The sequence below is a fragment of the Marmota marmota genome, unplaced genomic scaffold (assembly GCF_001458135.2).
Source record: "Marmota marmota marmota unplaced genomic scaffold, marMar, whole genome shotgun sequence".
Classification (NCBI taxonomy): domain Eukaryota; kingdom Metazoa; phylum Chordata; class Mammalia; order Rodentia; family Sciuridae; genus Marmota; species Marmota marmota.
In genome coordinates, this window is record NW_025999977.1 from 29,080,978 (window position 1) to 29,106,621 (window position 25,644).

At 36.4% G+C, this 25,644-nt stretch overlaps 1 protein-coding gene across 18 annotated transcripts in view; it reads left to right on the forward strand.

Moving 5' to 3' along the window:
* Slc8a1 (solute carrier family 8 member A1) overlaps positions 1–25,644 on the forward strand; it is a 363,798-nt gene that overhangs the window by 282,345 nt on the left and 55,809 nt on the right. For 6 of the 18 annotated variants that reach the window (XM_048804485.1, XM_048804497.1, XM_048804498.1 and 3 more), the window contains 4 exons: positions 17,516–17,622; positions 20,830–20,850; positions 21,275–21,292; positions 21,396–21,410. In XM_048804485.1, the coding sequence (XP_048660442.1) occupies positions 17,516–17,622; positions 20,830–20,850; positions 21,275–21,292; positions 21,396–21,410 (161 nt within the window). Of the gene's footprint in view, positions 1–2,355; positions 2,362–7,743; positions 7,750–17,515; positions 17,623–18,126; positions 18,231–20,829; positions 20,851–21,274; positions 21,293–21,395; positions 21,411–25,644 lie in introns of all 18 variants that reach the window. The other 12 variants (XM_048804488.1, XM_048804494.1, XM_048804487.1 and 9 more) reach the window with 8 other exon arrangements.

Below are 25,644 nucleotides of genomic sequence, written 5' to 3' on the forward strand. Positions count from 1 at the left end.
CCCACCCCAACTTTATACAGGAAAGACTTCAGAAACACTAACCCAGCCTGCTGGGCTCCAGCATCACAAGAAACTTGCTGATCAACAAGTTCTGACCTGATCTCCAGTTCCAATAGTTCAGTTTTTCATAAACTACAGAACTTCTGTGTATCCCAACTGTTCTTCTAGGCACTCCAGCCGGGGCAGGGTGGGGGCGGGGGCAGTAAATTAATAGATTTCTGAAATCTATCTAAAGTTCAGGTTTGATTTTTTTTTAATCTGGTTTCTGCCCTTCTGGCTTCATCTTAAGACTTCAGTTCATTCTAAATGAAGCTATGTCCTCACGATGACCAGTCCACTGGGAGGATCTGTGCCTCTCCAAGGTGATGGTGGGGTTATGCTCTAGGATGCCCTCTAAAGCCCTTTTGTTCTGCTTTATCCTGCATTCCATGGCATTCTACTCCATGCTTTCTTGCCAATCCCACCTAGAGGTTTGCCTGGCTCCCATCTATAACACACATCTGCAATTTCTTGGGTGTTTCTTTGGAACTTCTCCACTTCCGGTGGCTTTGTACAGCCTCCCTGTCAATCAACTCCTGCTCTACCCCAGTGGAAAGATCAGGCTCCAGGCCTGGCCTCTTTCAATCCATCCAATTCCATTGTGATGAATCACACCTGGCTGTTACTACCCAACCCTTGCTGTCTCCTTTGACTATAACCTCTCACTGTTCCTGTCTGTTCAACATAAGGAAAAGCAAGGAGCCAATGCCATTTCATTCATGCCTCAATCTTTTAGGCTTCATTTGCCTCCATGACTGTTTATCATCACAGACCTCAAGACATCCCCCCCCTCTCTACACACACACACACACACACACACACACCACTGCCTCCTGAGTATTTCTTAGTGAGTGTTCACTGCATCAGGAGAATGATATTCTTTTTACCTTTTCTTGTAACTTTCCATTTCATTACATCATATTTTGGCTATAATTCTCTCACTAGCCCTCCTGCCAACACAGTTAAAGATAATGTAATGTGATAGCAATTTTCCATGTAATTTATTAGCCTAAGACTTCAATTTTTGATATGTTCATTTAAAAGCTTAACATATATACCCAGATATCGTTTTGTCATAGAGCTTGCCAAAACCACTCATGGTTCATAAAAATAAAGTGAAATATGTGCTTGGAACTGAGACTAGGGTAGATAATTAGATTTTTTCTATTCATGCAAATCAGTTTTACACTCTGATGGTGTTTTCTCCAGCAGGATTTGCGTTTTTTCTGTTTCCATCTTGCTATCCGAAATTGATCTTTGCAGGCTAAAGGAAGAGCTCAAAGAAAGTAATTCATGTAATTTCAATTTGTTTCCTCCAACCCACAAACAAGTTTTCAGGAAGGAGAAATTGAAAAAAAAAGAAAAAAAGCAACTTCTTTCCATTTCTGCAGCTCTGACAGACGTAGGCTAGAAATAGGAGCCAAAGACGTCTTTAAAATGTGTTGCTAGAGGGGTACCTGGCTGAGTTTTCAGGCAGAGACATCACCCTTTGCCATTCTAGGAGAAATCACCATGGCTGCTTCCCTGGCCCCTCTTAGGCATGTTTTTGTTTGTTTGTTTTCTAATACAATGAAAACTTTAGAGTTAGAGTGATTATCTAAAAGGTAAAAATTGATCATGGCAGGCAATAACCCAAAAGGCCTGTTGACCCCTTCTTACAAAATTATGCCCATATGACATAACACTTTTCCTGGCCCAAGCTCCACCCCATCAACACCCACTACTTTGATGAACACAAGTCAGGCTAAGAACTCAACCCTTCTTAAGTCAGGCTTTTTCATTTCCCTGTCCATAGGCACCAAGTTTTTCTTCTGGTCTTTGTGTTATTATTCTCTCTCTCATTCTCTTTTTTGTCTTTGAGCCTTCAACACATTTCAACCCAGTAGAACTCTACTATCTCTTCAACATCTAGTCCAATTATCCCTGTATTTTGCAAGGTTCCCCATCCTTTAGCACAGAATCCCTACTTAAAAATTAGCACACACAGAAATATGTAATCTTTGCATTGTAAGCCTCTTCCTCCTCTAACCTGATGTGAGTCTGACACATAACTGGAAACTCAATAAAGGCCTGTGGAATGGCTGGATGGAATTATATACACTGTAAGAATCTGATGTGCTACTGGTGAGATCATCAGGCCTTCCTGATGATGCCAATGCTGTGAACTGCTAATTTTTCTCATTCTTTTAGTGAAACCTGTGCCCAGAACCATACTTTTTATTTGAGAAAATATGTGGACTGCCTTTTACTAAGAAATCTAAGATATCTTGATGGATTAGCACAAGCTCAATTACAAACCTGTGACAGTGAACTCAGCTGTCAGTCACAAACATCTATTAAGCAAATGCAGGTGCCAGTCCTGTGCTCATTGTCATGGGCAGAGCACAAGTACACAATGGTGTTCTATCTCTTGGAGACATGGTCACTATTGAATATGAGTGACATTGTCTAAACAGTTTACATTACTGGAGAGTCTGAAGGCCTAGAACTGAAGTTTTAGGGATTCTCTTCAATTCCGTTAACAGGCTCTGAATATCTATCTCAGGAAGTCTGACTTCCTGAAAGAAATTTAGTAAGAACTATAAAGAGAATTCTGATTATTCTACAAACTCAAAGGTAATTCAATAGCAAAGGTATTTAAAACCTATAAACATTGCACCTAGACAGGAAGTTAATATAGAGGGGAAAATCCATAAATTACTTTCCAAGGATTTTCTGTTCCAAAAAATTAAAAAAAAAACTGAACAAGCCACATTTCCATTGAATTATTAGGATTTATTAGGATACATAGACTTGTCCTTGAGATGCACTACAAAGCTTTCCATTCATACCCCATTTATTTAAGGTGCTATACGTTATAATAAATATAAGTTAAACCCAATTCTACATGATTAAAGTTAATAGAGATGTCAAAATACAGTAAGACATTATCACAAGAAATATTTTAAAAGGTGTTTGTTCATGTTTTAATTATATCTGCTGGTACAATTTCTAAAGCCTTGAGTTATATAAACATATGATATAACTCTGAAAGGAGATCCATAGATAAGTGTCAAATATTACCTTTTCATTCACATAGAAAATTCTTATTTTCCAAAATGAATATTTTAGTATTTACATTAATACCTCATAATATTTTAGAATGGAGCTGAGGAAGCTTTAGTTTGCTGGAAAGTTTGTTGAAATCAAGAGAAAAAAGTTTGCTCAGTTGCAAAATGAGAAGCTTAATTTAGACGCTAATAATGAAAGCACCTTACATTTTTAATGTTTCAGTGTGACAGTTATTTGATATAGATCATTTCATTTGTATTTCATATTAGCCTTATGGGTTACATAATTTTTTCTCCTCTTATACTTGATTGAATTGGAATTCAGAGAGAGAAAGTGACTTCACAAAGTCATATTGCTAAAAGCTATAAATCTGTATTACAAATGCCAATCTAGATCATGATTCTCTGAACAAAAGTACAGACTTCCTACAAAAATTTGCAAAATAACCAAATCCTTAAAACAATAATCCTTTCCTGTAAGATTATATCTCGGGGTGGGGTTGTGGCTCAGTGGTAGAATGCTCATCTTGCATGTGTGAGGCACTGGGTTCCATCCTCAGCACCACATAAAAGATAAATAAATAAAAATTAAAGGTATTAAAAAAGATTACATCTGGGTCAAAAACTAAAATTCTGATGAAGATTTGCTTTTTGAGCACTAACTAAACTACATACAATCCATAGTAAAATAAAATTTTAAAAAAAAAATTAAAAGTCTGCTTACACATTTCCCTCTCTAGTCAATGTGCACTTTAAATGCAGCTCATCAAAAAAAAAAAAGGCTGTAATTATCCAAGGATGGCTCACCAAGTTCTTTTTTCACTGTGTTTGGTCCAGTGGTTCAATTTTGTTAAACAATGTCATTATTTTCATTCTGTAAACTTGCTCTGGTTCTATAAAGCCTAACTGGAGAAAACTTCCATTCCAAACAAGAAATATAAAAGAGAGATAAAGAAAAACACATTTTCACTTCAAATCCAATAAAGTCCATTCTGGTTTTGGTTAATTTTGATTCTAAACTTTAAATTACTGGAATCATTAAACAGCTCAATTGTTCTCTTGTTGATTTTATCTTGTGATGCTTACCTCTCAAGTACCTTGGGTCTCTTCTATTAAGAATATGAGCTACAAAATGATAACTGTTTGATGTGATTGTAACCTAAGTGGAATACTCAGTAAAGATTTAAACATTCAAATAAGTGGTGTAGTGAAAAGTTCAGTAAGAGTCTACGTCAGTGAATCATTATGTTTTGCAGAGATTGGAAGACAGTAACAGAGAGCAGGGCACTTGATGTTTTGTTAGTAATAATTTTGTGTGTGTGTGTGTGTGTGTGTTTCTGGGGATTGAACCCAGGGCTTTGTTCATGTGAGGCAAACACCCTACCAACTGAGCTATATCCCCTGCCCAGTAATAATTTTTGATTCATAGTTTATATCAGTTTTAATTTTTATCTGTTGGTATTGGGTATCCAGGAAATATTTCATCATCTAAAGACACTACTCAGCATGCTTACAGATGTGTCACATAGCTGCAAAGCCCCTGTCCAAAATTATTCCTTTTGAATTATGAAAATGGAAAGTAGAAGTATATTTTTAAGGGGAAAACATACATATGTACACCCATAATTATTGACCATTTCCACTTAGTGAAAATAGATCATTAACTTTTTTCATCTAGAGGTTGATGAGGATGGATGCAGCATGACTCTGGTCAAGGAAGGAAGAGAAGTGCAGAAAAAGGCCATTGCTACTGATTCCCAGAAAATCTGGGGATACTAGTAAGAGTGTGGGTTGGTTTTGATTAGCTATTATTTTGTTCCTGTGTTTGCTTTTGTGGTTCTAAGGATTGAAGCCAGGAGGGGCTCTGCACCTGAGCTATTCAGCCATTTTTTTACTTTTTTGTTTTGAAATAGGGCCTTGCCAAATTGCAGAGGCTGACCTCCAATTGGCAATCTTCCTGCCTTCAGCACCCTAGTAACTGGAATTATAGGTGGCTCCTCTGTGCCCCACTGATTGGCTATTATTTTGCCATGGCTCTACATTTAGTGTTTCTGTATTTATAGTAGATTTGTTTCAGGCCAGAGACTCTTCGGGCCATGATTCTCCACAGCCATCCTTACTAAAGGAAGCCCACATTTCCATTAAATTTATAAAGCACTCTCAGCATGATGGATGATGGTGAAATAGCAGAGTTACCAAAGAAAATCATGTATTTCCTTCTGATGTCAGCATCAGAGTGTACTTAATTAAAAAGAGGGTGGGCAGGAAATGTTTTCTATGGAGAATGGTAAATTGGATTTCAGCAGCACCAGAGAAGAAAAATACTAGGATAATGGCAGAGTAAACGAACACCGGGTATGGACTTAGAGTCTGGAGATGAGTTTTAATCCTGATTCTGGCATCCACCATTGAGACGTTGGCTAATTTCATTGAGTGTCATTTTGTTCATCTGTGTGATGAGAGGTGAATAGGAAGATTTCTATGACAAAGATTGAAATATTTTTATCCTAGACTGAAAAGTAGAGTGTTTGGGAAGGCAAGGACTTCAAGTTTCAGAGATAATTAATGCTATTTTCATGACAAACTTGGGAATGGATAATTAATAGAAGGACATGAAACATTGGTATTTGCAAATGATTTATCAAGAGCAATTATTTGTTAGGGAACAAACACAGACCTTAGCAAGGTAGCCAGAATGACCTTCCAGGGGAACAACATTAGCAGATGAATCATGAAAATTCATTCAGCAAAATGAGCTGACATGTTATTAATGACTGAAGAGATAATTTCTTCTTTTCAAAATGGACATACAAATGTTTCATATCACAGAATTCAGACAGAAAAGAGAGATGGAGAAGGTTACATATCTGTTAAGAGTGGGAGACTGGGGGCGGGGGTTGTGGTGGTGTTAGACTTTAGGGAAAATAAACACTTCTAAAAGGGCCAACCTCAAGTAGCTCATTCATAGGAAAATATCAAAAGTTCATAATATTTTTTGGCAACTTAATTGAAAGCTAAAACAAACATTTTTAAATGTCACATTGACAGAAGTGTCATCTCTGAGTCCTTGATCACAGACATCTCCCTGTTCACCTCTCATTACTCAGATGAACAAACTGAGACACAAGGAAATTAGTCACCCCTAATCTCCATGAGAGAATTATGGGTGATTATTTCCTTTATTTCAGTACTTGTGAATTTTCAACAATGAAAAAGTGTTTATTTTAATAAACAGGAAAATGCTTTAAGGAAAAGAACGCAGATTCCTTGGAAGCAACGCACATTGTTTTCATCATATTCCCTGAAAAAGAACTCAGGAAGTACAGATTTACTAATATGAACTTGTTCATGCTTGCTCATTCTGGCAGTTGATGAGGTTTCATGTGAACAAGGCCAGAAGGCTTCCAGAAGCAAGTTTAGTTTTGTTTAAGTTATCAGGGAAAGCAAGAACTAAAGAGATATATTGAAATTTTGTTTTAAAAATATGTATGTTGTTAATTTCTACTGCTGTGCACCTTGATATATCAGTAAATTAGGTTTACTGAAATATTTTAGCTTCTGTTCTCTTCCTCCTTGCTCTAATAATAATATAATTATTAACTCAGTGAGTGCTTGTGTTACCAGCCTGATGGACTCTTGTGCTCTCTACCAGAAGAGGCAGTTAGATGTACCAATGTAGCAGGAATAAGGCTCTTTACTTGAGGCTTCTGCTACACACAGAGCACTGAGAATGTCAGACTGGCTCAAGCAAAGGACACAGGTGTACAGCTTCTACAGCATCTACCCGATAGGCAGAGACCCAACCTGTTAATGTCATCACACGTGGAGGTGGGGGCTTACTTGCACCTGTGCTCTTCTTCAACATGCTTCTTCATGTCCCAAGTTCCATAACCATCTTCAGACTCCACCTAAGGGTGTGATTGTATTATGCTAACAAAGTAAAGGTAACTGCAGATTACTTTAGTGACTACTTTATGCATGTGTTTGCCTTTTGCCACCTGAGGTTGCTGCTTATCCTCTGGGAAGACCCCTGATGTTATTTTCAGAACAGAGGCAGACTATTGTCCCGTCTCAGTGGGTCTGATTTTAGTGACTTTGTCTGGTCTGACTCTAGCTTCTTGGTCTTTCTTCTGACCACATAGTTTCAGAAGGCTAAGCTGACTTTTCAGCCCCTGTCTCCTGGTATCTTATCTTAATTCTATGGCCCTGAAATCTGGTCACCTCTTTTAACTCCTAATCATCCGGTGTATCTGTTAACCCCACAGGACTGAGAGTTAGCTTGCTTGTCTCACTTGCAATGCATTAGATCCTGTCTATTTCCTCATTTAACTCTCTTATCCCCTCAACAACCTTATGATACAGACACCATTATTTCATTTTTATAGATGAGAAAACTAAGGTACATATTAAGTCATTTCCATGAGATCACAGGCATCTCATTCCAAAAGTCTCAGTTTCTAACTGATACAGTATTGTTCCTTTTTATCATAGAAATAGGTAGCATACATTTAGCACCTAAAATGTGCCAGGCTCTGTGTTAAGCATTTTATATGCATTATTAAATTATGTTGCAGAAATCAGGTTAAATAAATACTATTTTAACCATCTTTCTGAGCAGAAAATTGAGCCACTGTGGGAGTTGATCATACTATAGGTGCAGGTGGATTTTAAATGGGAAGCAAGAACTCTGCAACCTGACTCTCTCTTCTAAGAAAGTAATTTGGATCCTTTTGTCCCATTAATACCATGAAACTACTCTGATGCATGGTCACATTGACATGATTACCATTAATAATTATTTTATTAACAGAAATAAATTAACACTGAAATAATTTAATAGACTTCCTGGAGAGCCTCTGGGATGCCTCTTCAAGATAAACAAAACTGGGCCCAACTTGCTTTTTTAAACCTATTTTCCACTTGATAGTTAGTATATATTTTTATTTGTTATTTATTGTTTTAAAGACTAAGTTTCCATTGTGAATGTAAATTAAAATTTCAGTTTGAAAATACATAACATAAAGATACAAACATTGGTTGCTTAATTTGATATAAATATTAGGTGTAGAATAGAAAAGTGGCACTTAAAAATCATCATCAATTCACTACTTAATGACTTATTTTAGCTATGTTCTAGAAAAATATCTGGCATCCATCTTCATGAATATGCTATATACCAAGGCATGCAGATTGGTTTGCTTCTTTATGCTATGGCTATTACAATGGAAAGGAAAGTAAACAAAAGAAAGAATGAACATTAATTTAAAGACCTAATGTTCATTTTTTGGTGTTCTATTTTTAAAGCTGGTGTCTTTCTGATACAGATGCTTCCCACTTATTCTAGCTACAGTCCTGTAACATTCCAAGAGTGAGATCCTTGTATTGTTTTCCTCAGAAACTTTTTCATTTTGAACAAAGAAAACTGACAAAGGGAGAAGCACCAAAGATAGAAATAATCTCTGGAAAGTGTCTGATATCAGCTCAGGAATATTCAGAATATTCAGGTGGAAGAGTGCTTTTGGAAGGGAGGCCAAAGCAACAATCCCTTTGAAATCCAGCAGATCTATTTTATTTTAATTATAAATTCTTATGTGAGGCAGTGGCTAAGTCAGACTGAATAGGTTGTAAAACTGAACTGAGGGTGTTTATGTGTTCAGTTTATACAAACTTTGCCAAGTTTGAGGAATTTGTTAAAACAATTAAGATCTCAAATTGTACACAAATAATCTTAAAAATAAGTTCAAGAATACTTATTTGTGTGTGTGGTGCTGGGGATAAAATCTAAGGCTTTCTGCATGCTAAACAGGTGCACAACCACTGAGCTACATCCCCAACCCAGGAATAGCAAATACTTCATCATTTTGCTAAAAGTGCCCCTCTCCTAGGATTTGCACAACTACCAAGCCATAAAAAATATACACCAAGAACGATTTTGCCATATTTTAACATAGAGTCCAATGCTTGATTTACCTTATTTTTCACTGAATGGACGAATTGTCTCAGCATACACACTTAGATAATAAAACCCAGGATCCTTAGCAATTGACCCTCCTTAAGCTGAAGTTTATTGACTGAAGAGGAGGAACGAAATGATAAGATGTAAATTTTATCTGTCACAAAATTATACTCAAGTTTTAAAGCACCCATATCATTTTCTCTTAGTAAACTTTACTCATGTAATTTTCTAGGTGGCCTTGACAGGGAGTGGGCATAAGAATGTTTAGCTTATTATTTATTGAAATAATAACTCTGGATCTCTGAATTAGCTCCTCAATTGATAACCATGTCTTGTAGAGAGACAGAAGTTGCTTACAGGTTTTTCCCTTGAAGACAAAGCTGAAAATTGAATGCTAAAAGAAGAGAGAGAAACCAACGAGAAATTATTTGCTCCTATTTTGTGTTTGAAAAAATGAATTTGTTGCCATTCAGTTTCAAAAGTGATCAGAGGAAAATAAAATGGGTCATTGTTATACTAGAAAACCCCCACTGCAGTGCTCTCTAAAATCCCTCTGCTCTCCTGGGAACAGCAGGATTTCAGCTGTCTTTACCCCTTGCTCTGCTTGAAGCAATGGTTTCAATTACCACTCCATGATACAAACAGATCAGTGCATGGATGACAAGGCCTCCTGGAGAATTGCTTTGGTTTAGCTACTTTAACAACTCTCATCTTTGTAGTCTATTTAAATAACAGATAGCTCCATCACTATTTGTCAGGCTCTGTTTCATAACAGGAGCTTCAGGAAAAGCGGGACTTTGGACCACTCTTTGTATCCAGCTGAATGGGGACCTGGCAGAAGTGGTCCTGGGAAGTTAAACATACTAGCTCGTGGGCTCCCTGCTAGTTCAGGCTTCTGCACTTGGATAATTCATTATATAGGATATGACTCAACAATAGATGTCTGTCCCTTTCTTTCCCTAATGCCAAATCGCCAAGCGACTCACCAATCACTTCTTGAATAGGGAATGAAAGGGTTAAAACACACCAAAAATTTGAACCAAGTGATACTAAGGCAACTCACAGCAAACTTATCACTCCTTGGAGGTAGAGAGTATTAAATGCCAGCAAGGGTGTTTTAGAGAATGCCTGGGGTGATGGGAAGAAGGATACCAGCTTTGCAAGGGCAGCAGGCATAACCTGTGATTATACTCCTTCTCTTTCCTTTTTAAACAAATGCCATGAAAGAAATGCTGCTTCTGAGATTTTCACTTTTTTATACTTTTTTTATACCAGGCCTAAGGTAACAGAAATGCTTACGTGTCAAAGTACAACATCAATGGTACTTGATCCTGGAGGGGACAGAGCATCCCATGAGAATGGTGAAGAAAGGAATGGATTGAGGGCTAGTGGAGCTGACAGACACAGCAATGGCACTTAGCTCTGATGTCAGTGGTTTGCTGTCTCATGACAGGCAGCACCCCAGTTTTCTGTTTGGCAGTACTAGCAAAATTTGAAACTCCTGGTTGAAAACGTCAAACGTTTTCTCACCCAAGGAAATGGCCTTTTCTAAAAACTATGATTTATTTTAAAATTAAAAAAATAATAACAGCTCTATTCAGATAAAATTCACATGGTATAGAATTCAATCCATTTAAAATATACAATTCAGTGGATTTTAGTATATTCTCAAAATTTTGCAACCATCACAAATATTTTAGACATTTTATCACCCCAAAATGATACCCCATATCCATTACCTCTGCCCCCTCCATTTGTCCCCAAACCCCTACTAGGCAACCACTAATCAGTTTCTGTCTCTGGATTTGCCTATTCTGGACATTTCGTATAAAGGGTATTATACAATATATAACCTCCATGTCTGGCTTCTTTCACTTAGCAGAACTTTTCAAGTTTTGTCCATGTTGTAGCATGTATCAGTAGCTCATTCCTTTTTATTCTACTGTGTAGATATAACATATTTTGTTTGTCCGTTCATCAGCTGATGGACATTTAGGCTCTTTCCACTTTTGAGCCATTGTAAATAATGCTCCTATGAATATTTGTGTGCAAGATTTTATTGTGGACATGTGTTTTAAATTTTCTTTGGCATATGCCTAGAGGTAGAATCACTGGGTCACATGGCAACTCTTACTTTTAAACTTTTGAGGATTTTTTCGAAGTAGCTGCTGCACCTACCATTTTATATTCTTCTCAACACTATGTGAAGGTTCTAATTTCTCTTCATTTTCACCAATACTTGTTACTATTTGTCTTTTTTATTATAGCCATCCTAGTGGGTGTGACTTGATATCTCATTGTCACTTTAACTTGCATTTCTCTGATGGCTAATAATGCAGAGCATCTTTTCATTCATGTTATTGGCCATTAGCTTCTCTCCTTTGGATAAGTACCTATTCAGATCTTTGCCCATTTGGGGGTCAGGATGTCATTTTAAATTTCAGAGTTTCTCTTGAAGCTTTTCACGTCAGGTATACCATGGATCATATTTATATCTGATGACTCATTCTGTTGCTGGGTTCAAATGTGGTTGATGTGGTTGATCTAGGTCATGGCTCTCTTGAGTGGGAATTAGTGGCTTTCCTGTGGAAAAGTGCAGTCCCACAGCATGGTCTTTCATTGAAAGGCTCAGAGGCTCTCTGTGGGGATGGAAGGGGAGATAAGGCATAATTACCTTCTATGGCAATTGACTTTCATAGTTTTGTTTACTTTGCAGATGTAACCACTGTTGTGAAAAAAAAAAAAAATCACCAGAGTTCCTATCACTTTCTTAAGGAAATTACTCTGCATGAGTGTAAACTCTGCTGCCTGAATGCTAAAGGTGTTTTCTCACCTATGCTATTAAGGTTGCCTGCTGAGACCAGCACTTCCTGAAAGGAGAAAACAACTTCAAGTACAGGATACAATCCAGGAAAGAACACAGTGAAGAACAAAGCAAAATGTTTCCCCTGCATTTCCACCTAGATCGCTAACGCAATCTAAAATTTAGTTTGACTATGGCTTTCTCAAAATTCTTTCTATTCTTTATTTAATGCATTCTTTTAAAGATCTGGACATACATGCTGGTAGTGCATTAGCCAGTTCCCAGTCCTGGCTGCACGTTAAAATCACCTGAAAAACTTTTTTAAAAACTATATTCATGCTGGGTACCCAAACAAAAGCATTCATTTAGCTCATCTGGAGTGGGCCCAGGCATTTATAGTTTGCAGTGCTCCCATGGGTGATGCTAATAACATGCAGACAGTTCTGAAATACCAACTCTACGCTATCACTAGTCTTAATTTATAATTATATTAAACCTAATAAAAGAACCCATTAGCCCTTCTATCAGTGCTTCTTGGGCTTCAACATGCATAGGAATCATCTGGGAATCTTGTTAAAATGTAGATTCTGATTCCGTGGGTCAGGGATGGGCCTAAGATTTGGCAATTCTGACAAACAACCCCGGTAAGGCTGAGGCTGCTGGTTAGCTACTCAAAGTCCTCAAGGTTAGTGAGCCTCTACATGTTTATGACACTTTTCAATTAAACCTGTATCTTCTTAAGGATTTAACTTTCTAAGGTGACCATTATGGAATATAATATGTACTGCAATCCTTTCAAAAAAAGAATTGAAATTCTATTTTTGTTCATATATATAGGTGGGCTTTGTTAATATAAAACTAAATAAATCTCTCTATTAATTTGAAATAATGATCTAGATTTTTTAAGTGGTCATAAAAAAAACTGTGCAGTTGAATGAATAAGGGAGCTGATGGTTGATTGAGAGTCACATGGAGCTAGTCACCTTGTGACCCTGGAAGTTAATGAAAGTCATTGTTTTCTCTGTAAATTGTAGATAGTAATTATTATTTCTGTAGCTGTTAGAATAATCTACCTAGGTGTTGGAACCTTTGAAGAAGTTCAAAGTGCCCATCATTCCATTGACCTCAGAGTATGCCTAAAGGAAGTTCTTAAAAACAAAACAAACAAAAAGCTATTGCAGCGCCTAAATATGTGCAATCCTGGCTCAAATCTTTTGTGTACGGATATAGAAAGGAGTCTTCTCTCTAATCCTCCAGCTCATCTTTTTCTTCCAACATCAAGGAGAGTCTTAGGGATAAGAAACTCTAGTAGGACAAATTGAGGCTTAAATTGAAAAGGAGACTCTGTTACCACTTCACCTTAATAATGAGAGACTAAAATAAAGTTTGAAGAGATTTTCTTTTTCCATCTCTACTCATGAAACCAGGTCTTTCTTTCCTTCCTCACTGAGTAGTGCCTGAATCACCACTAAATTTAAGGAGTCTTTCTTAGTCTGTTTGAAGCTCTTGGGTCCTTGGAGACCCACCAGATGAGAGAAAGATTGAAAAGTAAAGTGTAGATGTTGGTTTGGTATCCTCACATGAAAGGTACTGCAAAGATCAAAAGAAATGATCAGTATTTTTCCACTAAATAATTTTATCTTTCTTAACTAATTTTTTTCTAGAAATGGAATCAAAATGTACTTCCATAAAATTTTTGGCCATATTGAGAAATATTTTAATGCTGTCATAAGATTTGAAACTGCTTTGCTAGTTTCCAGAAAAAAAAAATTATGGTACAATGTTCAACTTTAAGTAATTACATTAAAAATTGAGTTTTCATTATCTTCTTTGTAATAATTGTGATGGTTGAAAGAGCATGATACCAGTTTTCCTATTTTTTTCTTTTCAGTGCAATAATAATATAGGGGTCATACTTGGATGAAAAGCCCATCTACCAAACAGTTTCAGTCTTTTTTATTGTTGTTGTTAACCTGTCAGTTTAAGGAAATAACAGCAGCTATCTGACTGCTTCACTGTTGGTGAACAGAACAGCCATCATGGATGTATGTTATGAGGGAGATGGAGTTCCTTTGACATGGGATTGGTGTGATGATGAGGCCCGCTGAAGGATCTTCAAGTTCCCTCAGTCCCAGAGATTTTCTTTCTACTGTACAAGTGTGAGGAACAGAGGCATACCTCTGCCTTTTATCACCCCAGTATACCTGGAGTCCTCATCAAACCAACCCCATCTCGTGTAACATCTGCTGTGATGAAAGAAGTGGCAGTAGAATTTTCTTTATCCATTAGGCTCTGGAAGGTGAGAAGAAGGCATCCCAAGGATGTGTTCCTTTAAAAATGACATTGGTTCATTCATCCTTACTTGGGGAAAAATAATTCTAGGCAGATGCAAATGATAACACTACCCTGACTTCTGGTTTTACCTCTTTTGGTTAAGAGGGCTAGTTCATAAGGACTGATTGCTTCATCCTGCCACTTTAGATAGACTGAAATGTCCTTTAACAATCATGTTTCCTATTAATAGATTTACTGTGCAAGAGAAGTTAAATCAATATATAATTTAATGGCTCCTCTTTTCAGGGGCATTATTGATTCCATTACTGATGACTTTGAAATGATATGCCATTATGCAAATGCCATCTATTTTAGACATCTTTACAAGGCACCTACAGATGTACTTTTTTCTTCATCTTTCATTTGCCTGTCTCATGATTATCAAATACTGGAATATTTTCTGAAGATTATGAGCCCAGTGAATACTGATACTCCAGATAAAATATAAATGCTTACTTTCATTATGCAAACAAATTATATGGGGCTGTATAACTCTCACACTTATCACTTCTCAAAGTATAGAAAATAAAATTATTACAACAATAGAGAATTAAATTCCATTTTATTCTCCAGAGATTAGAAACAATATTTTGTTTAGTTGTTTCTGTTCATTTGTGAATAAGTGGTTATATAGCCCAGGGGGTGTAAAACTGGCACCTTCCCTATACACTCATCCCACTGGTAACACCATTCAATCATCCTGACTTTGCGTTCTTTGTTTCTATAATCAATGAAATAGGAGACACAGGGTGGGCTAGGAATACACACTGGTATCACTCTTTTCAACTACCACAATGATACAAAATAGGTGAGGAAAACTTATTTTTATGTAAATACTTAAACAATGTATTTTAAAGTTAAATTTTTTGAAAACTAGCAAAGCAGCTCTGTCTTATAATAACATTAAAGTATTTCTCAATATGGCCACATTTTTTATGGTTCACTTTCTAGGGGGAAAAAACACATCTGGTTAAAAAAAGATGAAACATTTTTAAGTAATACAATAAGAATGTTGCAACATGACTCTCACAATGAGGTGTCTCAGTTCAATGCATCCCATGATAAAATGCCTTGACAATGAATGTTGAGCTATCAGTCCAAAGGTGAGTAGTATGGCCTTTCATACCCCTCACTCCCTTGGTCTTACATGCTGGTAGCTTCAGTAAAGATATGCAATTACACTTTTTTGGGGGGTGGGGAGGTGTACCAGGGATTGAATCCAGGGTCACTCAACCACTGAACCACATCCCCAGCCCTTTATTATATTTTATTTAGAGACAGGGTCCCACTGAGTTGCTTAGTGCCTTGCTTCTGCTAAGGATGGCTTTGAACTTGTGATCCTCCTGCCTCACCCTCCCAAACCACTGGGATTACAGTCATGCACCACTGTGCCCAGCTACAATTATACTTTTAAGATCTCAAGACAGTAAGGTAGAAAGTAATACCTAAAATGCATAAATTTTAATAACAGAGACATTTGTTAGGTTTTGTAGGGTAAATTTGATCGAATTTATAAAATCAAATTCAGTTCTGAAATAGAAAGTATAATTGCATGTGTCCTCTTAGCTTCTTTCAATATTTTATATTTTTCAGATATGAATAAATAATTAACTATCTCAGGTTAGTCAGGTCAAACTGATTTTTAAAATATATACAAAATAAATAGGTGAATTCCAGAAACTTAGTTCTAAATTTTAGACAGGAACTGTTCACAGTATACATGTACTTGGACTTTGTCATACTTCATTTATAGTTTTCTAGAATAAATGATTGTTGCTTTTGTCATTTATAACTGTTAATCTAGTATTAGTCTTTGAGGAAAGAGTTGAGAGAGAAAATGCACTCTCAGGAGTTTCCACTTCTTAGGAGCAAGAAATCAGGACTTTAGCATCATGCAGCAAGATCTGGAGCAGAGTTATATTATGAGGCTCCAAAAACCAGAATCAATCACTTGATTTCACTTCTACAATGCTAAGCCAAGAAAGCAAGACTTCAACATTTGTCCATTGGGGGTTGGAAAAAAACAAAAAAATTAAAAGCAACTACTAACTTCACACTAGAAAAGATGTTCTTAGCATGCCTAAGTCTAAATGAAACTTGAAGTCTTTGATCAATAAAATAAAAACAAGACAATAAACCACTTTCCTTCCTGAAGACCTAGAAAACTCAACCAAGATTAAAGAATATTCAAACCATTAAAACTTTGTGTCTATACAGACATATTGTTGCAAAAACTATAATCAGAAGTGGTTTGGGCCAGTATTCTTAATTTTTTTTTCAAAGAATAATCAGCATCTGGGAACTTTGAATATGCTCTAATACAGGTCCTTAATTACTTAAAAGATAACAATAGATTTATTCATTTTCAGAGTCATGGAGGCTTACTGGAAGTTGGAATTTGCATAATAGTTGCATTTGTCCTACCTGCCTGTCTGTCAATCACAGTTGTAGGACCACAAAGCAGAACTGCTGGAGGCTGGGTTATCTCTTTTTCCCAACACCTTGGTGTTTCTCTCCCATAGGTAGAGTTTGAAAGTAGTATAAATGGTATATTCAGTGAAAGTCAAAACTCAACTTTGGGAGAAATGAAAATAACTACAATAGCACAAGTCTTCCCCACCCACATCACTGCCACCCCACTTTCAAAACAGCTGTTTTGAGGCCACAGCTTCCATCTTTAGAAAGACAAACAAAACATGAATAACTTCCTGTTGTGCTTGAGGTGGAAAATCTGCTTAACCTGAATAAGAGTTAGATTCTAGGACACTGGGTGGAGTAAAAGACTTAATATTTTCTTTTGTGATGCTTCTGTACGTTTGTTATTTTAATAAAATTTTATGATACAAAATATTTTCCTTGGAAATATCAGAAAAGCACGATGAAAGAAACAGTGACCCACCAGCCTATTGCTCAGAGATTAACTCTGTTAAAATTTTGTTGTAATTTATTGACTTATTCTAAAGGAACGACTAGCAGGACACAGCTCAGATAACCTGATGGTGAAGGCATTTCTTAAATAAATATATTTATCTTTATTATTGTGATATGTATTTTTGTGCTTTTCCTTTTCATGATAATGATAACTTATTAGTACTGAGTACTATATTGTCCAGATTAATTCCGTGGCCCTGGGCAGGGAGATATGCATTGGGTGGCTTTTTTAGTCTTTCAGACCTGCTGATATCCATTCTTGAAGAAAAAACTCAAAAATACAGACATTTCTCAATTGCTGTTTGGAAGAAGTGCAACGTGTTAACCTTGCTTTCCTCTTCTCTATGTTCCTTCTCTTTCCTCTTCCCCTTGTTCGTCAATTTCTATTCTTCTCTATTTCAGCAAAACAATATCAGTCAAGGTAATTGATGATGAGGAGTATGAGAAAAACAAGACCTTCTTCCTTGAGATTGGAGAGCCCCGCCTGGTGGAGATGAGTGAGAAGAAAGGTGGGGGAGCTGCTCCAGGGCTGAGCCCTACAGCTTCTGCTGGCCTGTGCCACCCTGGATGCCTGCACTCTTCAGAACATGACTTACAATGCACACATCCCTCCACCTCTGTAACAGGGCATAGATCTCACGCTGGGCTACAGTGGGCCAGGTCTAAAAAATTACTGGCCAGTGCAGTCAATCAAACCTCCATTTCTGGGAAAATTGATACAGATGCTAGGCAATGTTAAAAATGAAGCCAGATTTCCAATTTACCTTCCTAACTTGGGGTACCTAGGGACTGCTAACCCAAGCAGGAAGAATTCATGCAAGGGCTGCATAAGCACAGAAAATTCAATGGGGGCCAGCTGAGAGCACCAAGATGCCCTTTTACATACGTCTGGAGGTCCATGTGCTGCGAGTTCTCCCTCCATAACATCACAGTAACATCCAGCCTGGTGGACATCTAGAGCATGAGCCTGTGACTCCAACCATTTGTTTTGCCTTTGTCTTGTGTTCCCACAGGAAGATCATTACCATTAGAATATATGACCGTGAGGAATATGAGAAAGAGTGCAGTTTCTCCCTTGTGCTTGAGGAACCAAAATGGATAAGAAGAGGAATGAAAGGTGTGAGAGTATACAAAGACATACCAGCGAGAAATTGTACTCTTCTCTCTCCGTGTCTCCCTACTCTCACACTTAACTCTCTCCTCTTCCTCGGCTTCCAAGTACTAAACTCCATTGCCTCTGAAGCTTTAGCTGGTTCATTTCCCATCCCTGACTCACAAGTGCACTAAGCAGTGCCCATTTTCCACAGGAAATGTGGACTAACCTTGATTACAATCAGGTTTCATAAATACTAGATATTTCTGGATTTCAGAAACGATGATGTTAAAGAACGTGCTTAGTTTTTCAGTACGTAAAGTTCATTCTAAAACATGGCTACAATTATATATCTCCCCTAAAACGATAGTGATAAAGACTATTTCATAGCTCCTCAATTGTGCTTCAGTGAAGCTGGAAGAAGAAAAAAACTACTTCATGTCTATTAGTGGCAAGAAATAAGTCTAAGGGCAACTAATAAGAAATTTCAGAAGAATTCAATAATTAGGCTTCTGTAAAAAGAACACAGTCTTTTTTAAACAAACTAATAAGAACAAAGATCCTTAAAAAGTAATGTTACCCATATTCAAGTGCTCATTTTGGCATTTTTTGTAGTAAATATGACATTTAAAGGTGCCATACATATGAAACTATAGTCATATACATTTTACTTTAGATGGAAAGACATGGTCCTTTGGTAAAACTTTAACCCTGGCTTAAGGTCTATATAGCCTTATGTTCTAAAATCTTTTGATCATTATAGAATTAATAAATTTTGATTTGTCTAGTAAAAAGAAAAATTAAGCAGCAGTATCCGTATAACTCTATTTTGATTATTCATAAGTATTGTTGTAGAAAATATTTGAAAAGGGAGCCAATTTTCTTTCCTAACTTTGATTCGTATCTATTTTACATGGCCTAGATTTGATAAGGGTAAACAGCAATTTTATTTCAGCCTTACATATAATCTTTTATTGTGAAATAATACTAGGACTCCCTATGATTATCCTTTTAACAGTGGCCATATTAATAAAAAGTCCTGTTGATTCAACTGCATATGTAAAATGAGCATACCACATGCTAATAATTCTTATTATTTATATATACACAATTGGCAAGAGCAGTGTAAAAGATGATTAGATGAACAACACTGCAAGAAATTTTTACTTTTACATGTAAAGGAAAAAATAAAATTCACAGGACTTATTTATATATAGAACCAACATTTGGGGAAATTTAATTTCACATTTATGAGAACTCACTGACCTCAGGGTCCCTTAGGTTATTATTATTTTTTTTTTCTTGAGGGCATGTCCCTGACCTAATCAAGCTCAAAATGGCAATGGAAGCCTTTGGAACGGTGGATAAAGGAGCACTTGGGACCCATTTGAATGCAGCTTATTTAATAAGTTCCATAGGCAGTAAGCAGAAGGAGAAGAGACTTCATAAAATTGTGCTGATGTCTTATAAAGATGGGATCAAAAATGCCTCATTAACATCCAGAGAAAAGCACTTAGTTCTAAATGTATTCCTCCAAAGAGCTGTCTTTTATCTCAAGGAAGAGCATCTTGGATACAGCTCTTTCAATTGTCATTTTAGTAAAATATGCCTTCATGTGAAAGCAAATTAAAATTCCTTGATGGCACTACCCAGTTTCTTGCCGCCAAGTCGATTCTTATCACTATAAATAAAATTACTGACTTGTTATAGAAAGTGCCCTCTAAGGCCACTACCATTACTGAGAAAACTGGACCTAAAAGAGCAATTGTAACATTTCTATCTACAGCTCAGAAAGCCATTTATATTTAGCCAGGTAGCTTTTACTAAAATAAAGTACTGCCATCCAGACCGGGTTTAAAGGATATAACCTCAAAGAAAAATTATTTGCTTCCTCCACCCTCTCTGCCCTGTCAGTTTCTATGGAGTTCTATATCCACTAGAAATATCCGGTTATCTAATCTTGTGCAGAAATCACTAATGAGGACACACAAATAAGTATCAATTCCTGTGATTCTTAGGATTTAAGAGTTTTTGAAACTTTAGCAATCCATGGGGACCAAAATATCATCCAAGTAGCATGTCCAGAAAGAGGGCTGTACCAGAAAAAGGGGTCAGAGTGTCCTGGCAGGCAGGGAAGTCTAAGGGAACATCTTAGGATCTTTTATCTGTTCTTGCTGATTAAAATGTATGATACCTGAGATCCTGGATCACTAGACTCCCAAATGCTGTATTAATTCCCAGGCAACATTTAATGAGGAAAACAACTTTGAGTCAAGCAAAGGATTAACTTCATTTGACTTTCTACTATATTTTGTAGATATATACACTGTGTATAAGCATATATAGTAGAAATGTCTTGTTAAGTGTAAAAAAAAAAGATTCATAAGGTGATTTTTTTCCCCCATCAATCATGCACATTTACAGAACTATTTGTTTGGATCTTTAATTTGGAAGTACTCCCAACACCACCTGTGTACCCTTGGGTGCACCAAATTTTTAGCAGTGGTTTTTTTTAACCACTCTAATCAGATCTGCCTGGATTTCTTTCTGCTGATATTCCTCTTACTTTCATTATTCATCTGGTCTCTTATTCTATGTTTGTCTTTGTCTGTTTCCTTCACAGCCCTGTTATTGAATGAGCTTGGTAAGCACTTCATTTCTTGCATTTCCTTTCCATTTTTCTGGGTTATTTTCCATTTCTGTTAGGTAATATAGTAGCTCTCTGATTTTTATCTCTATTGAATTGCTAACAAGATTGTTGTTTAGGGCCATTGGCCTCATTTTAGTTAGAGTCAAATAATTTATATTACATTTTTAATTTAGTATTAACTTTTGAAAACCATAGATTTCTTAGATATGCCTCAGAATTAACTTTATGCACTAAAATTCCACAATCTTAAAGGAATTAGTGATTCCATCATGAATGGATGTTTTCATATTTGTAATTGCGAATATAATTTGGCAAATTTCCATTACCTTGGGTGGGTTGTCAGATAGTCAGATATCACTGGTATATGTTATCCAGAGTATAATTTAAATTGTAACATTTATTTTTTTTCCTTTTTTAGGTGGCTTCACAATAACAGGTATGAATTTTAAAGTCTAATGTTACCTATTTTTTACTGTCTGTTCCTAATATGTTACTATTTTTTAAAATTAATTTCTTATTTTTATTTGCTTTTAATAAAGGAAAATACCTGTATGGTAAGAGTATTTTTTTTCAAGTTCCCATTTTTCCCCAAGTACTCTAAAAATCAAACCCAACCCACATCTTATGTAACCTGCATTAACATTGAACTATGGCACTTGGTGTGCTCTTGCTGATTTTTCACATTTAACATTTTATGAATTAACATGTGTGTGTGCTGTGTTTATTTGTATGAAAATTTATTTACATTTTGATACCTGGCCAAATTACAGATGCTCACATAGCACTGATAATGTGCAGTACACTCAGATAGATGCCATATGTAAAACTAAAATAAGCACAATTGCTGTCCTCAAAAAAAACATTGGAGGTGACAAGGTGGTCCAATCTTAGGATACTATTGATAGATAGTGCCAGGCTAGGAGAGAACTGAGGAGTTCCCTCCCTTTAACCCACTACATCAATCTGAACCCCTCTTTGGGGACCTAGTTCTAATATTAATAACATGGTAAATGATATTTCTGCTGCTTGAAATGTATCTCACTTGAAGTGCTCTATAAAAATTTAAATGCAGTCAGGAAGCTTAAGATTTTTAAATTTGAACTGGTATCAACCTGTGTTGATCACATTATTTAGCATAACTCTAAAGCTATTTTCTTGTGTACACATTAAAGATATTCCCCCACAGTATCTTATTTTGACCCTAAATATCTTCTTACCTTTACAGGATTATCTATGCAGATATAAAAGGAGAGGAATATCAAATGGTAGTTTTAATTTATCTGAAGCTGCAGGTTGAAGATATATCTCCAATGGCCTTTTTTGATATAATGTACAAATATAAAACTTTTCCAATTTCTTATGCAGCTATCAGAATGTTTAAATCAGAACTGAACAAAAGCATTTAGATGGAAATATTATTAAGATCTCTTTTAATGAAAACACAATTGTGGGTGTTGTGGTTATTATAAACCACTGTTAGTGTTAATTCATGAACACATAGTTTCAAATTGATTGTATCCAAAGTGGGACCTCATAAATATAGGCAATTTCACATGGACTGTTGCTCTCCACTGCTTCTCTAGACACAACATTTGACCATAAAATGCTTCATAGATTCTCAGAGACATAGAAATTGAAAAGGATAAAAACGTTAAACAGGAAAAGTCCTTATACAGGAGTCCTTAAATCTCATTCATTTTGAAATTTTCCCAGGTCATATCTCCCCATTTCTGCACCACTGAAGTTATTTATGAATCCAAGTGCAGGAATTTACATTTATTTTTAAAAACTTTTATTTTCTTTTGCTCATCTCATCATTTTAACTCTTTGAGGTTTTCTTGGAAGTATTCTGATTCTGTCACCCTGGATGAAATAGTTTCCCTTGAGAGATATGAGGATGGTAGAAATTTGGCAAGCCAGCCTTTTGACTTGATGGAAGTAATGATTTCCATAAATTAGTTCCATAAAGTTAATCATTATAGGAAAAAAATACATATATGTATACACACACATACACACACACACACATTATATATATATATATATAANTATTAGACTTAAATTATTATATTTTTTTTTTTTTTGGTACTAGAGATTGAACCTAGGGGCACTTAACCACTGAGCCACATCCCCAGCCCTTTTTTTATATTTTATTTATAGAAAGGGTCTTGCAGAGTTGCTTAGGGCTTTGCTAAGTTGCTGAGGCTGGCTTTGAACTAGAGATCCTCCTGCCTCAGCCTCCTGAGCTGCTGGGATTACAGGCATTCACCACCCAGCTCAAAATTATATATATTTAGCGCACCTTCAATCCTATGCAGCCTGATAGTGAGATCTTAACTAAGACTCCTAGAGTCAAGCAAGTGGGTTGGGGAGGGGGCAGAAGAGAGGAAAAGGGAAGATACTAGGGAATGAAATTGATCAAATTATTTTATATTTGTGTATGAATATGGCATAGTGAATCCCACACTTTAATGTATAATTATAGTGCACCAATGAAATTTTTTAAAATCTGGGGAGAATAGAATGCCTAGTTAAAATGCATTAATGTTTTCAGCTAGTCTCCTTTTTTCATAATCATTGAATATGTTAGAAGTTCACTTTAGGGCCTGCCTTTCATGTCCGGTGAACAATTCTCCCTTTTAGTATCTCAGGTAATGAAATCCTGATGTTCTTTTGCCAGAAATGTTTCCTATCAAATTCTATCAAATCTACCCAGTAATGTTCAATGTTTCTTCCCTTAGCTGCCTAACATCCTAGATGACAGAATCGTTTTTTCCAAATTTTCTATCATTTCAAGTCATTCACTAAGTCCTTCCTTATGACTGAAACAAGAATCTGAAATAGCATTTTTTTCTATTGCTACTATTTCCTCCCAAGACTCAAAATGAATACAGTTATGACAAGAGAATGTTCTAGAACTCTCTGAGCATTTCTATGTTGGCCTGTCCATTTCTACTTAGGTAGACACTGTCTCACTTTATATTACCCTACTTTCTCTGAAAGAGACCAGAATGTCCAGGATTCTCTCTTTACCGATGCCCCCGAGGAAAGTTCTAAAACTTGGGCCTATACAATGAAAAAAGCAGAGTTAAGCCCTAAAGAGCTTTTCTTTGAAGTTGGTTTGAGACTTTGAAGTCAAGATTTTGAAACGAAGGGAAAGTAGAGAAGAATTAATCTAGCCTTTAGACTGGCCTGCAGCTTTTACGAGGACTTGCACAGCTAAGCGCGAATGTCTAAATTTGAAGCAGGCTATATGGAAATTGAAAAAGCAATTTGGTCCACAGCCTAATACTAATATTTTAGAGATCTCATTAGTGTTGGACATAAAGTGGTAGAAGTATTTTTGGAATTTGCAAATCTTTACCTGTTGTTTTGGACCTCGCCTCATTGAAAGGCCCTTGTTTGGATCTATGATCTCATTCCCCCTTGACCTTCCAGTTGTTTTGATAACAGTCTGTACATTATAGCTCATTAGAGTTTGTAATGAATATCATTTTATCACCATTCTTATGGTTTTTATTGTTCTTACTTCGAGGGGAGTTGAAAGGTTCAAAGATATTAATTATTCTACCCCAAATCACCCTTTCAAGACTCAGAGCCAGGCCCTCAGACTTTAAGGAAAAATCCATGTAATGATTGTCCTAATCACAGCATTCTATTTCCTCCCTCCAACCCCTTTATTTCTACCTGCATCTTGAAATTACACATTGAGCCCCTTTTTAATCCAAAGCCCAGCTATGTCTTGTAAATACCGTCATTATGAATTCTAGTCGAATGAAACAAGTGAGGGAGACCCCAAAAGGGGGGAAATAAGCACATAAATATACATATTTTTAAGAAAATTCAGCACTCTGGCTCAATATGAAGATAAAGAGGTATTTTTTTTTTGTTTCCCTTAATACTTCTAAGACTTGTAGCTATAGGATTTCCTAATTAAAATTATATAGCACCCAATATACCATTTTAATATTACTCCACCAATCCTATTATGCTCATGTAACAGACTTAATAAGATATATGTCTTTCTAAGGAAGTCAAACTATGAAAATTCTAGCAGTTGGAAATACTTCCATCACTCCAGTTTATAGATTAGATGAACAAAGCCCGTCATGTTTGCTTCATTTTACATTTGAGAATATTGAGTCTCCAGGAGGAAAAATGCCTTGTCCAAGTTTACATGGCAAGCACATGCAGACCTGGCACTCAGTTCTAGGTCTCATGACTCCCAGGTCAGTTCTGGGTAGCTCATGGTTGAAGAAAACAGCAGGTGATCTGGTAATCAATTGAATTAGGAATTCAATGAAAATCCATGACCTGGTTAATCCAATGGGTGCCATAATGATGACTTACCCTTAAGCAATTGGCAAGTGTGAGTAGCATTCTCCTAATCAGACTGCTCTGGAAACAAATGCAGTAAGCATGTTCCCAGATGTTGTTCCACCCTCAAACAAACCTGTGAGGTAGAGCAGATAATATTATCAACAGTTTATATGTGGGGGAAACTAGAGAAATGGCCTAGTCAACTCATAGTGTTGGCACTCATAGGCTTTAGAAACAAAACAACTGTCAATGTATCAATGCTTTTCTGTTGTTTCATGATGCCTCTGGAAGCAGTCATTTGAAGAACCTGGATTCATTTCACAGAGCTGCAGGAATATGGCCATACCCCTTACCATGGGGCATGCACTTGCTCCATCTGTGGGCAGTAACCTCCATCAGTTACTACCAGAGCTCCCTCCTGTTACCTGTAAAGGGGTGACCTACAACCACTCAAGCCCTAAACTAACA